Here is a 14,349-nt window from a genome sequence, read left to right on the forward strand (position 1 = left end):
CAACCCCCCCCAAAAAAAAGAAAAAAAAAAAAGAAAACTTTCCCATTTATCATTTATTTTAGTATGTGTGTGAGCCCTAGTTGGCCTGGACCTCAGATCTGCCTGCTCTGTCTCCCAAGTGCTGGGATTAAAGGTGTGTGCCATGATGTCCAGGGCCAGCCATGATGCCCAGGGCCAGCCATGATGCCCAGGGCCAGCCATGATGCCCAGGGCCAGCCATGGTGCCCAGGGCCAGCCATGATGCCCAGGGCCAGCCGTTGCTACCCCTCCTGCTGCTCCTTTTCCTCCTTATCCTTCTCTTTGAGTCAGGTTCTCACTGTGTAGCTCAAGATGGTCTTGAATTCCTTACACTTTTGCCTTAGCCTCTTGTATGCTGAGATTACAAATCAGAAGTAGTGCTTGTATTTTAAAGATCTTAGTGTTTTAAGCATGTACTGGGAAATGTAAAAATACAGATATAAAATCAAGGAAGATTTTTTGCATTATAATTATTTATTTATGTTTTTCAGTGTTAGGAACTGAATAAATGACTTCATAGGTGCTAAGCATGCATTCTTCCACTGAGTTACATTCTATGCCCTATATTGATAACTTACAAGCTTATGTGAGCATTACTTTTATAAACTATGAGATAAATTATATTAAATATAGAGTAAATTTATTATTGGTATTTTGAAAATACTATTATCATAATATATATATACATATGTATGTGCATATATATGTGCATATATATATATATAAAACACTGTTTTATATATATATATATAGAACACTGTTATATATATATATAACACTGTTTCTATATATAGAAACAGATGGCATAAGGTAACACACTCAGAACCACACCCTGGAGATGGAAGAAGAGAGGAAGTGGGCAAGAATGTTTATTTTGTCTTATGGGAGAAGGAATGAGAAGGCTGGGTTAGCATGTTTTACACTGACAGTTGAAATAACTTCATTAGGCTCCCAGGCTCTCCCTAGTTTTCTAGTCCTTGGCCTGAAGTGATTATGGAGTAAATAGTGGCTTAGAGTATGAGAACCCTGTAGAGGTGGTGGCTCTGGCTGGTTTACACCAGGAAGCTGAGTTCACCAATGAACAATTCCTTATCCCTAGGATTGACTAATTCTGGAAGAGGCATTTCTTTCAGGGTCAGCAAGACACCCTCCCCCATATAGTCACAAACAACTAGCTTTGGGATTCTTTGTCTACTTTGATGGAAATACTGAATAGTTGGAGTGACAGCTTCCTAATCCTGATAATTCAGAGTTTGTATAAGGGTTTTACTGCTGTGAACAGACACCATGACCAATGCAACTCTTTTTGTTTTTTTAAAGATTTATTTATTTATTATTATATGTAAGTACACTGTAGCTGTCTTCAGACACTCCAGAAGAGGGCATCAGATCTCATTTATGGATGGTTGTGAGCCACCATGTGGTTGCTGGGATTTGAACTCAGGACCTTCGGAAGAGCAGTTGGTGCTCTTCACCACCGAGCCATCTATTCAGCCCCCAATGCAACTCTTATAAGGACAACATTTAATTGGGGCTGTCTTACAGGTTCAGAGGTTCAGTCCATTATCATGAGGGTGGAAACATGGCAGTGTCCAGGCAGGCATGGTGCAGGAGGAGCTGAGGGTTGTATATCTTCATCTGAAGGCTGCTAGGGGAAGACTGGCTTCCCAGAAGCTAGGACAAAGATATTAAAGGCCACACCCAGAGTGACACACCCACTTCAAGAAGGCCACACCTCCTAATAGTGCCCCTTCCTGAGCCAAACATATACAAACCTGATCTGGGCCTCCCTCAACCCACGGGAGAAACGGGTGTCCTAGTCAGGTCAACAAGCCGTAGGCGAAGAAATGATGGCAGAGAAGACACATGAAGTATAGGATCTGAATGTATTTCTTAAAAATGGCATCAGACTTTTACAGTCATTGCAAAAGAGAGATGGTAAATCTGGCAGCTCAGCAGTTAAGGTACATCTGAGGCCATCTAAAACACACTGGGTCTAAAGCAGCAGCTATCTCCTCTGAACTGATGCTTTGGGCCCGGGGAACTGCGGACTGCATGAGTCTGAGTCCTAACCCATCTAAGTTCTTTTTTTTTTTAATTTATTTTTATTTATATGAGTACACTGTAGCTGTCTTCAGATGCACCAGAAGAGGGCATCAGATCTCATTTCGGATGGTTGTGAGCCACCATGTGGTTGCTGGGATTTGAACTCAGGACCTTCGGAAGAGCAGTCAGTGCTCTTAACCATTGAGCCATCTTGCCAGCCCCCATCTAAGTTCTAGTGCTAGTCCTGCATGCAAGTCCAAGTCCTTCTCCTAGTCCTAGTCCTTCTATACAAAGTGAAAAGCAGGCTTAAGTAGCATACAGCAAGCAGGGCAGATGACAAGAGTCCCGTAGGCAGGTGACACATTAAGGCCAGTGATCTTACTGACCAAGATCTCGGATCTAGTTGTGAAGTGGGTGGAAGAGCAATGGTGCCCCTCCCTGCTGGGGCTAATTTAGTATTCCTTTACTAACTCTCTGGTTCTTGCTGGAGGCAATGACTAGGAGGTTTTAATCTAACACTTCTAGCTAATGTCTTTGGGTGGAAGCCCTTCATTGCTCTCTAGTATGTAAAACATTTCTAGCTATTGTAAACTATTATTGTCCTAAGGAATGTGCCTGACCCTTGTTAGTTAGCTCTAGCAAGGCAGTTTCCTTGAGAGAAATTACAAGTTATGGGAAGCTTGGTAATAAACCAGGATAGGTTAGAAACATTGTGTTGGCCAGGAAACAATGTCCAATCTTAGCCATTTATGAATCATTTCTTGGGGTACCTTTATGCCTAATTATGAGGGTGTGTTGACAATTGGAAAGACTGATCTGGAACACGTCTGAGTTAGGAGATACCAGCGACTGTCTGAATATCCAGGAGGCACAGAACTCCTTTTGGATCCTTATTGCCTCTTATCCTTAATCAGGATTTTATCCCTGATATTTTGGATGTGACTGGAGTAGACGAGTGTGCGTGGCACACACCATTACAGAGCTCTTGAGTGACAGGAGTTTGCTGGCTTGATTTTTTTAAACCCAGAGGCTTTGAGACTTAGAGACTTTCAGAATACACAGGCAAAACATTCATACCTATAGAATAAACTAAACAAAATCAACAAGAGACTTTCAGGGCTAGGGATCTAGAGCCTAAATTAGTTGAGTCAGATCCCCTGAACTACTCAGGAAGCCTCCCAGTCTGAACTTCTTGCACCTGTACAGGTAATTTCCAGTGTTTTCTCTTTTGAGGTTTGGTCTGTTGCTATGTATTATAATGCTAAATTCTGTACCCAAAGGCCTATGAGTGACTTCTCATGTTTACAAGCTTTTGTTGTACAGACTTTGTTCCTTGATTTAAAACTACTGGTCAGGGCTGGTGAGATGGCTCAGTGAGTAAGAGCACTGTATGCTCTTCCAAAAGTCCTGAGTTCAAATCCGATCAACAACAAGGTGGCTCACAATCACCCGTAATGAGATCTGATGCCCTCTTCTGGTGTGTCTGAAGACAGCTATATTGTACTTATTTATAATAGTAAATAAATCTTTGGGCCGAAGCGAGCAGAGGTCCTAAAAATGTCAACTCCCACCGACCAGATGAAGGCTCAACTACAATGCGTACTCACATACATAAAATAAACAATCTTTTTTTAAACAAGCTATTAGTTAAACAAGACTGGCTATAGCTAATTACTGGGGGGATTAGAGGTAGATGGGTTTGGAGTGACCTGAATGGTTGATTCAAACCAGCTGTTCTGGCTCAAACTCCTCTCCAAGCTCACTGATTCAATCTCTCTCTCTCTCTCTCTCTCTCTCTCTCTCTCTCTCTCTCTCTCTCTCTCTCTCTCTCTCTCTCTCTCTCTCTCCCCCCCCTGGGCTTCTCCTGAATAGCTCTGCTCAAACAAACTCTAGCAATCTGTTCTAACCTTCTGTTTCCTTCTCATTCTCTGGCTCATTCTGTCTTTACCTGTGTCTAACTTGTTCTCTCTTCAACCTGTCTCTGTAAAACTCTCCTGGTAAAACTGACTCCTCCCCTCTCTCTCCTTTTCTCTGTCTCTGTGCTCTCTTAAATAGCTTCCATTTTCTCATGAGAGCTTGAGTTCTGTTAAATCTTTCTCTAATTTGTCACTTTGTCTGCTACATTGATGTGCTGCAGGAATCGCCTCACAAACCAGACAAACACTGATTTCAGTCAGACAGAAATAGTTCATTGAGCATAGGACCCAGAAAGGGTTGAAGGAGCTAGAGGGGTCAAGGACAACACAAGAAAACCTACAGAATCAACCAACTTGCCTGAACTACCAATCAGGGGTCCTGCATGTGAAGGAGCCAGCCGTGTCAAGAACACCACAAGAAAATCTACAGAATCAACTAACCTGTGTTAATAGGGGCTCACAGAGACTAAACTGTCAACCAGAGAGCATACATAGCACTGACCTGGGCCCTCTGCACATATGTAACATACATTCAGCTTGGTCTTCATATTGGACTTCTAACAGCAGGGGCAAGGGCTACCTTTGACTCCACTGCCTGCCTTTGGATCTCTTTCCCCTAACTGGGTTGCTTTGTCTAGCCTCAATAGGAGAAGATGCACCGAGTCTTACTACTAATCGTATTCTTACTAACATCAGGGCGGGTTGAGCTCCATGAAAAGCCTCCCCTTTTCTGAAGAGAAACAGAAGAATGGAGGTAGACTGGGAGGAGGTGTATGTGTGTGGGGGGAACTGCTGTTGGGATGTATAATAAATAAAATAATTAATTAATAAAAGTTAAAAATAAAAAAAAAATCTAAAATCTTGAGACACAGAGGTACACCTATCTCCATGCAACACATGCATGAGAAAGAAGATATCCAGAGATCTCCCTGCAGTCATGCCATGCTTCATGGTCAGATAAGGGCTCCCAGAGACCTGTCTGTTGCCACTAGGCATGGTCAGGCTATAGACACAGGTGGTCTACCTGTCACCATACTACCTGGTGTGAGCAGAGGAGGTCACTCAGAGGCCTGTCAGCCATGTGGCTCACCCACAGTGAGAGCCACTACAATATGGAAGTATGTGATGGAGAGATGGGAGAGAAAGGAAAACAGAACAGTTCAAACATTAGGAAGAGAGATGGAACTGAAGAAGAAAGGGTGGAGAGGAAAAGCCTGTTGTGAATAGCTGGCCTCAGCCACCTGAGGCCACGAGGAAGTCCCAGCGCATGCATCTGCTGAGGGCAAAGGCTGAGTACATGGCCATGCAGTGGCAGGAGTCTGTCTTAATGTCTATGGCTCATCTTATCACTAGAGGACCATGGAGAGACATCTGTGGTCTGGGTAGGCTCTGCTGAACTGGCCCCACTCCGCACCAACTGAGTCACTCTGGAAAGTGGGGCTCTACTTCTCACCAGAGGAAGCACTCCACACAGCAGGCCCTGGTGGCAGGGTGCAGGTGAGCCAGCCTCTAAAATATGGCCCCACCACTTCCCTGCTGTGAGGTGGCTGAGGCTCAGATACTACTACCTTCCCCACGTGTGTTAGTTGGGAAAGCCATTCTCAGGGTCATGAGTTGGGGAGAGCTCCCCTGCCCCTCACCAGCAGCAGCTCTTGGGAGAGTGGGCCCCAGCCTTAACTGGGCAGCATAGTAGGGCTGACTCTGTGGGTGTAGGTGCCACTAAGCCTGCCTCCTACTGATGGCAGTGTTGGTTGACCTAGCTGAAGCAGTGCTGGAGAGCTTGCCTTGGTGGTGCAGCTGAAGGAGAGGCCAGAGCTTCGAGTTGGTGCACCCCAAAATCTACATAACTTGTGAACTGCTGAAACTAGTGAAACTAGTTCCACTAGTTAAAACTGTTCAGCTGACCCAAAACTGCAGGATCTCCATGACATAGGGCAACCACAGGATAACTGGGAGGATCCTGGTGAGGATCCAATATTGATGTTACCACAGAAGCCAGAGGCCAGGAACCAAACTTGCAATGAACACTTGCAAGTGAAAATGTAGGGGTATACCATGGGACACATTGTAGCACAGTATAGCTTCCACAATGAATTTTTTTCTGTGAATTTATTTATTTGTTTGTTTGTTTGTTTGTTTATTGCCAAGAACCTGCTTGGAGGGAGGTTCTGAGGAAGGGATGTCTGGGAGAAGCAAAAACAAACAACTTGAAGTCAAATAATGGATTACTAGCTGGCAGTCTACGCTCTGCTGCAGACAGCTTCCCAGCTTGCTTCCTCTCTGTTCGGCTTTCTCTGGAGATCTCAGACAGCTCGCTCTCTATTTTCTGCTTGAACCAGTTCTTCTCCAAGCAGTTCTCTCTTGCTATTCTAAAAAATTCTCTGGAGAGCTCATCTCTTGCAGATCATAAGCCCAGTCTTTTATTTTGCATATCAATCCATATCAATCAGTCAGGTTCCCTTATTATCTCTTTTTTTTAAAAAAAAGATTTATTTATTTATTTATTTATTTATTTATTTATTTATTTATTTATGTGAGTACACTGTAGCTGTAAAGATGGTTGTGAGCCTTCATGTGGTTCTTGGGGATTGAATTTTTAGGACCTCTGCTCACCCTGGTCAACTCTGCTTGCTCAGTTCCTGCTTGCTCTGGCCCCAAGATTTATTTATTATTATACATAGGTACACTGTAGCTGACTTCAGACATACAAGAAGAGGGTGCTAAATCTCACTATAGTTGGTTGTGAGCCTCCATGTGGTTGCTGGGATTTGAACTTAGGACCTTCTGAAGAGCAGTCAGTGCTCTTACCCACTGATCCATCTTGCCAGCCCTACCTTATTATCTTATGAACCAGCATCCCATGACCCCAGGCCTTTAATTCTTAGACAGCAGACACATATTTTCTCTTAACATTGCAAAAGAATTCAGAGATTTGTCTGCCTCTGATAAGCACAGATGATAAACTAGCTGGGTGGGACCCTGCCCTGCAAGTAACATTTTTACCCTCCCTAGGCCTACCTTGTCTGTCCCAGGTTGACCCTGAACTAAGGAATCTGCCTGCTTAGCTGGGTAGACCCACTACAATCACCACTCCCTAGAACTCTGCATCTCCTCACATAGTTTCTTTCTGACAAATTGGCTCACAGCACAGCTGCTTTTGTTCCTTTAGATTTGTGAAGCCCCTCATATAATTCATGTTTATTGCATCTATATTTTGCATAGTTGAGAGAGTATCTATTTTTCAGACTCACGCGTTTTGAGTTCCTTTCCATACTGTCTTTAAGGGCTGTCCTGAAGGTCCCAGCAGTTGTCATTTTGCTGAGACATTACCCATACCTCTGCCTCTTGGTTTTGTGCTATCTCTGATTATCGTGGAGGACATTCCTTGAAAGAGGAATGTAAAAATATGGACATTGTTATACAAACCAGCCTTATACTGTCAGCAACCATTGAGACTTATGGAGGCCCATGCCAGCTGGCCCTTATCCAGGGGCAGGAACCATGTCATTCCACCCCTACCAAGGCCATGCAGGACTTGGATATATATATTTACACACACATACATATACATGTATATATATTTGTGTTTGTTTTTAATTTTCTTCTGCAGGGGAGGTTGCAAGGGCAGAGGGCACATATGAAAGGACAGGAAGATGAAAGGGACTGGGGTACATGATGTGAAACTCATAAAGAATCAACAGAAGGTTGAAAAGAAAAAAACCCAAATATTCAAAATAATAGTTAAAAAGGAGGGTCTTAGTAAGCATTTGTGTAGTAAGAGGATCATTCAATTCTCACTAAATACTGAGTACCGGGCAGAAGGGGGAGAGAGACAGACAGAGAGAGACAGACACACATTGTGGAGGTCATTTGGGTAGGGAGCATCTACATTTTTTTTTTTGATATCAATTCTGATTCTGTGCTTCTCAAATATGGAGTCACACAGTAAGCTCTGTGAACAGTGCTATGGTAACCCACTAAGGCTTGAGTAGGGCACATCCTTACCCACCCTACTCACTACTAAGGGGAACAGGGGGCTCCTAACACAGCCTTCTCTCAAAATGTCCTCCACAAACCTCATTTAAGATTCTTCAGGTGTTAAGAATTCCCTGAGGGCTGAGTATGGTGGTGCATGCCTTTAATTCTAGCACTCAGAAGGCAGAGGCAGGCAGATTTTTGTGAGTTTTGAGGCCAGTTTATTCGACATAGAGAGTTCCAGGACAACCAGAGCTACATACTAAGACCTTGTCTCAAAAAAAAAAAAAAAAAAAGAGTCTCTGCCCTGTGCTCAATGTGGCGAGAAATTCGCAGGACCGTGGAATGTCTGTCAGGTTTCCTGTTCTTTGATGTTGCTGTGTTTATACTGCATCTCTGCTATGGGGTGGACCTGGATTCACCAGGACAGCCAGGGTGAGGCTTTCCCCAGGGACTGTGGTTGTCTAGGTTGGGCATGTGACAAGCACTGGCTCATCAGAAGGGAAGGGCAAACATTCCTTGTCTGTGTCATTAGAGGTAAACCACAAGGCTTGCTGCCCTCTTTCTGCTCACACATATATATCTGACTACCACAACAAAACTGGCCTCTGGGTGACTCTGAGGTTGTGCATAAGGGAATGGTGAATCCAAAGGAACATGAACACCGAACACTAAAGCCCTCTCTCTAATCAGTCCAGCCTGCGTCCCGGCTGGCTCTGGAATTACCATTTACTGGTTTACTGGGTTGAGTACCTCAAGTGTCTATACTGAGAACATTTTAGTTGTTTTACAGCTACAATGCTCCATCCCCTAAGCCTTCAGCATCTAGCCCTTTGTGCTTTGCTCCCTCCTAGCTTCCTCTAGTGTTTTTCACTCTTCCCTCCCTGTCTCTGTCTTGTACCAAACGTAGGGCCTGCAGCACACTAAGGAAGTTCTTTATCACTGAATTATACTTTACAGTTTTCTGCTGCTGATGTTGGCAGGGTCAGTTTATACACCAGGCACCTTAGGTCCAGGGACTGCCTCTTTATTTTATTATTTTATTTGTTTATTCTTTTATTGAAATAAGCTCTCACTCTAGGCCTGACTAGCCTGGTCCTCATTTTTATGTAGTCCAGACTGCCTTACTGTCTTATCAAGCCTCTGGTCTCAGCCTCCTGGATGCTGAGATTACAGGTATGTGTTATTATATCCACTTTGTACAAATGCTTTAATTTTAATTTCTTTTTAAATCAGACTTTTTAAAAAAAGACAATATATCCTCCTTGGAAGGCTGAGGTGGGAGCACTGCACACTCTTTCTCTTTCCCTTTTTCTCCCTCTCGTATAACCCTCCTTTCTCCTCAAAAAGGGGAGCCCTTACATGACTATCAACCAGCCTTGTCATATCAGGTTGCAGTAAGACTAGGCATTTTCTGATGAGGCTAGACAAAGCAGCTCAGTTAGGGGAAAGAGATCCAATGACAGGCAATGGAGTCAGAGTCAGCCCTTGCTCTCACTATTAGGCATTCTACATGAACTGTTACACATGTGCAGCAGAGGGCATAGGTCAGTGCCATGCATGCTCTCTGATTGATCATTTAGTCTCTGTGAACCTCTATGGACCCAGGTTAGTTGATTCTGTAGATTTTCTTGTGATGTTCTTGACCCTCCCTGGCTCATTCAGTTCTCTCTCTCTATATTCCATAGGTTTCTCCAAGCTCTGCCTAACATTTGGTTGTAGCATAACTGTTTTCATCAGTTGCTGGGTGAAGCCCCTTTGATAACAATTATGCTAGGCTCCTGTCTGCAAGTACAGTAGAATATCTTTAGCAGTGTCCAGGGAGGGCTCCCTTTTATTTCATGAGTCTCAAGCTGGACCAGTCATTGGTTGGACATTCTCTCAATTCCTGCACCATCTGTACTCCTCAACTGCCACGCCCACTCATCTACTCCAGTTAAATCCGTAATATCAGGGGATAAAAGCCCAATTAAGGATGAGAGGTGTTATGATTCCAAAAGGAAGTTCTGTGCCTCCTGGATATTCAGACAGTCGCTGGTATCCCCTAACTCAGGCGTGTTCCAGATCAGTCTTTCCAATCGTCAACACGCCCTCTTATCTAGGCATAAAAGGTACCCCAAGAAATGATTTCTTAATGGCTAAACTTAAGATTAGGCATTGTCTCCTGACCAGCACAATGTTCCAAAATATCCTATTTTAATTCCAAGCTGTCCTTAGCTTGGAATTTCTCTCAAGGAATCTGCCTTATCAGACAGGTCATCCTCAGAGTTAGCAACAGAGGTCAAGCACGTTTCTTAGGGCAGTCCCACAAAAGACAGAACTGTTTTACATACTAGAGAGTAATCATAGGGCTTCCTTCACTCAAGGATATTAGCTAGAACTGTTAGATCGGAACTTCCTAGTGCTTGCCTCCAGCAAGACCCAGAGAATTAGCAGGAACTGCTAGATTGGAATCTCCTGGTCCTTCCCTCCAGCAGAACCAGAGAATTAGCATAGGAATACCAAAATAGCCCCAGCAGGGAGGGCTCCACTGCTCTTCTGCCTGCTTCACACCTGGCTACCTTATCCTACCGACCTTGATGTGGCGGTCACTTGCCTAGTGACCTCAGTCTTACACCCCTTGCTGTAACCCTTGCCCGCCTACGTGACTCTTGTCATCTGCCCAGCTTGCTGTATGCTATTTAAGCCTGAATTTCACCTTGTACAAATACATTCAGATTCAGCACACTCTTGTGTCGAGTCAGTCTGTCATCTGCCGACTTATTGCCCACCTGACCAGAACTCCCCGCAACGAACCTGGTCCATGGCACTCAACATCTCTCTTCTTTTTTTTTTAAATAATTTTTTAAAGATTTATTTATTTATTTTTATGTATATGAGTACAATGTAGCTGTACAGATGGTTATGAGCCTTCATGTGGTTGTTGGGAATTATATTTAGAACCTCTGCTCACTATGGTCAACTCCACTTGCTCAATCCCTGCTCACTCTGGCCCAAAATTTATTTATTATTATACATAATTACACTATTAGCTGACTTCAGATGCACCAGAAGAGGGCATCAGATCTCATTACAGGTGGTTGTGAGCCACCATGTGGTTGCTGGGATTTGAACTCAGGACCTTCGGAAGAACAGTCAGTGCTCTTACCAGCTGAGCCATCTCACCAGCCCACTCCTCAACATCTTGTAGGCAGGACAAAAATTATAGGTTGAAGGTTTTGTGGCTGGGTTGGTGTCTCAATCCCTCCACTGGAAGGAAGTCTTGCCTGGTTACAGGAGATAGCAGGTTCAGGCTCTATATTCCCCATTGCTAGGAGTCTCAGCTAAGGTCACTCTCATAGATTCCTGGAAGTTTCATAGACTCCCTAAATTTCTAGCTTGTTTCAGAGATGCACCCCTTCATTCCAGTTGTCTCTCTCAGTACTCTCTTCCTCCATTCTCCCCCATCCCAATCCCTACTGTTTCCATCTAGCACCACCCCATCCACCTATGATGTGTATTCTACTTCTTCTTGTCAATGAGATTCACATGTCCTCTACTTGAGCCTCTTGTTAGTTAGGATCTTTGGGTTTGTAGATTGTAATACGGCTACCCTTTACTTTAAGGTTAAAATGTATTTGTAGGTGAGTACATACCATGTTTGTCTTTCTGGGTCTGGTTTACCTCATTCGGGATGATCTTTCCTAGTACTACCCATTTGCCTGAAAATTTCATGATGTCATTGTTTTTAACAACTAAGTAATACTCCATTGTGTAGATATACTACTTTTTCTGTATCCACTCTCAGTTGATGGATACCTAGGTTGTTTCCAGTTTCTGACTATTATGAATTAAGCTGCTCTGAGCATAGCTGGGCAAGTGTACTCCTTGGGGTATGGTGGAGCATTCTTTGTGATATGCTCAGGAATGGTTTAGCTGGATCTTGAGGTAGATCTCTTCTCAATTTTCTGAGAAACCACCATATTGATTTCCAAAGTGTCTATATAAGTTTGCACTCCCACCATCAATGGAGGAGTGTTCCCCTTGGTCTCCTTGCCAGCATGAGATGTTGTATGAGTTTTTGATCTTAGCCATTCTGACAGGGGTAAGATGGAATCTCAGAGTTGTTTTGATTTTTCTTTCTCTGATGTTAATCATTTTTTTAAGTGCTTCTCAGCCATCAGTGATTCCTCCATTGATAATTCTTTGATCTGTACCTTGTTTTTAAATTGAGTTATTTGGTTTGTTGATATCTAGTTTCTTTTTTCTTCTTTTTTTTTTAAAAAAGATTTATTTAATTATTTCATGTATGTGGGTACACTGTTGCTGTTTTCAGACACACCAGAAAAGGGTACCAGATCTTCATTACAGTGGCTATGAGCCACCATGTGATTGCTGGAAATTGAACTCAGGACCTCTGGAAGAGCAGTCAGTGCTCTTAACCACTGAGCCATCTCTCCAGCCTGACGTCTTAGTTTCTTGAGTTCTTTATATATTTTGGATATCAGCCCTCTGTTGGATGTAGGGTTGGTGAAGATCTTTTTCCATTCTGTAGGCTGTCTTTGGACAGTGTCCTCTGTAGGGCATTTTCTTAGTTAGTGAATGGTGGGGGAGGACCCAGCTGATTATGGGTGGTGCTATCTCTGGGTTGTTATTCAGTTCTGTAAGAAAGCAAGCTCAGCAAGCCACAAGGAATAAGCCAGTAAGCAGCACTCCTCCATGGCTGAATCCCCTGGACGGAGTTATAGGCAATTGGGAGGCATCACATGGGTACTGGGAACTGAACCTGGGTCCTCTGCATAATCAGCAAGCTCTCTTAACTTCTGAGTCAGTTCTCCAGCCCTATTATCTCAAAATTTGACCCTCCTGCTTCTGTCTTCCATCTATGCCCTAATTCTTCTCTTTGAAACTACTAAGATTAGCATTGTTTTCTTCTCAGTCTGTTATGTTATTTAAAAACCCATAAACAAACCACATTCACTTACTTCCAGTAAAGAAAAATGTCTCCTGCCTGCTATACCTCAGCTGTCTTGTCAGTTGTCAAGTCAATGGATTCCTTTTACATTTCCTAATACTTCCTAGTTCTCAATGAATAAAAATTTCCTTCAAAGTAGAAAGTGAGAGACTGGGTTCCTGTCTAATTCTGACTTACATTATCCCATCTCTGCTATTAAGCTATGAAGCATTTCTTCCCTGTTAGTCACTATTGGGCTTCAGGGAATTGAATGGAGACTCTACCCATGATTGAACTAACTCCATTCTCCTCTCTCTCTCTCTCTCTCTCTCTCTCTCTCTCTCTCTCTCTCTCTCTGATTCATTCTTTTTAGAGTTACTCTTTTCCTTAGGTTATTTTAAATTCCCGGACCACAGATCTAAGAGAACCATATCCCATGGCAGAAACTGAATGTGTACGTCAGCAGCTGAGACTTTTTGGCTGTAATAAGATTTTGGATGTCCAGTCCTAGAAAAATAAGCCAGACTGAAGGGCTGAAGAATTTTAGAATTTTAAAGTAAGAGCATTTAATAGAAATGTATCAGGAATGTATAATGTATAACCTTTACCTAAAAGGGCATGGAAAACCTTTGTAATGAGCCAAGAATATAGACTATCCAGTTCCAGGAACTTGGCTATCTCAGAGCCTCAGGGCTCTGGTTCCCAAGACCTGCCCCTCCTGACTGATCCACAATAAGGGCAGAACTAAGAGTGAAGGTCTGCTGGTTTACGAGACTCTCCACCCTGCCGAGGCTCTCCACCCTGCCAAGGCTCTCCATCCCGCTGACCAGTAGATGAAGATTACATTCCTAGAAGGAATATGTTCCCCTCCCTAACTGACTGAATACCTTGGGTTGAAATTCCCCCTCACTTCCCCTAGTTTGTGATTTTTCCCTTTAAATACCCCTTATTCCTTGTGCTCTGGGTCGAACTCCTCTGGCCTGCAAGGTTACGAGATCCCTGTACCAGCCTATCCCCAATAAACCTCGTGCACTTGCAGCAAGATCGGTCTCTCGTGAGTTATTGGGTGGTTGTGTCATCCAGAGACTTCAGTGAGCGTCTCCCTAGCTCAGGGTCGTCTTTCATTTTGGGAGTTTGTCTGCGGGATTTACGACCACCCTTGACTCTCTGAAGACCCCTTGGAGGTGAGTACCTACTTGTGGTCCGTCTGTCTGTATGCTTTCCATTTGTCTAGGAACTGCTTGCCTGTCTTACAACCAGTGAAATTTGTAGCTGGCCGCTTCCTGAGAAGGGATAGCAGGGTTTACTTTTAGAGTTTATTTTCAGTCAGCGACTCCCTGCCCTCCATGAGGAGGAAAGGGGGCTGATCGGCAGTCATGCCAGGATCACTCACTAATACCCTGGGAGACGTCCCAGTGGAAATTGGGGATCCTCGGGGATGCCCAGGAGGAACCCTATGGG

At 43.7% G+C, this 14,349-nt stretch overlaps 1 protein-coding gene across 6 annotated transcripts in view; it reads left to right on the plus strand.

Annotated features, from left to right (window-relative positions):
- Ly96 (lymphocyte antigen 96) overlaps positions 1-13,522 on the plus strand; it is a 36,555-nt gene extending 23,033 nt beyond the window's left edge. For 4 of the 6 annotated variants that reach the window (XM_031366954.1, XM_031366950.1, XM_031366949.1 and 1 more), the window contains one exon: positions 13,262-13,522. In XM_031366954.1, the coding sequence (XP_031222814.1) occupies positions 13,262-13,338 (77 nt within the window). In that variant the 3' untranslated portion in view covers positions 13,339-13,522. Of the gene's footprint in view, positions 1-4,201; positions 4,536-13,261 lie in introns of those variants that run through there. The other 2 variants (XM_031366952.1, XM_031366951.1) reach the window with 2 other exon arrangements.
- The last annotated feature ends 827 nt before the right edge of the window (positions 13,523-14,349 follow it).

This window comes from Mastomys coucha, unplaced genomic scaffold (assembly GCF_008632895.1).
Source record: "Mastomys coucha isolate ucsf_1 unplaced genomic scaffold, UCSF_Mcou_1 pScaffold14, whole genome shotgun sequence".
NCBI lineage: Eukaryota > Metazoa > Chordata > Mammalia > Rodentia > Muridae > Mastomys > Mastomys coucha.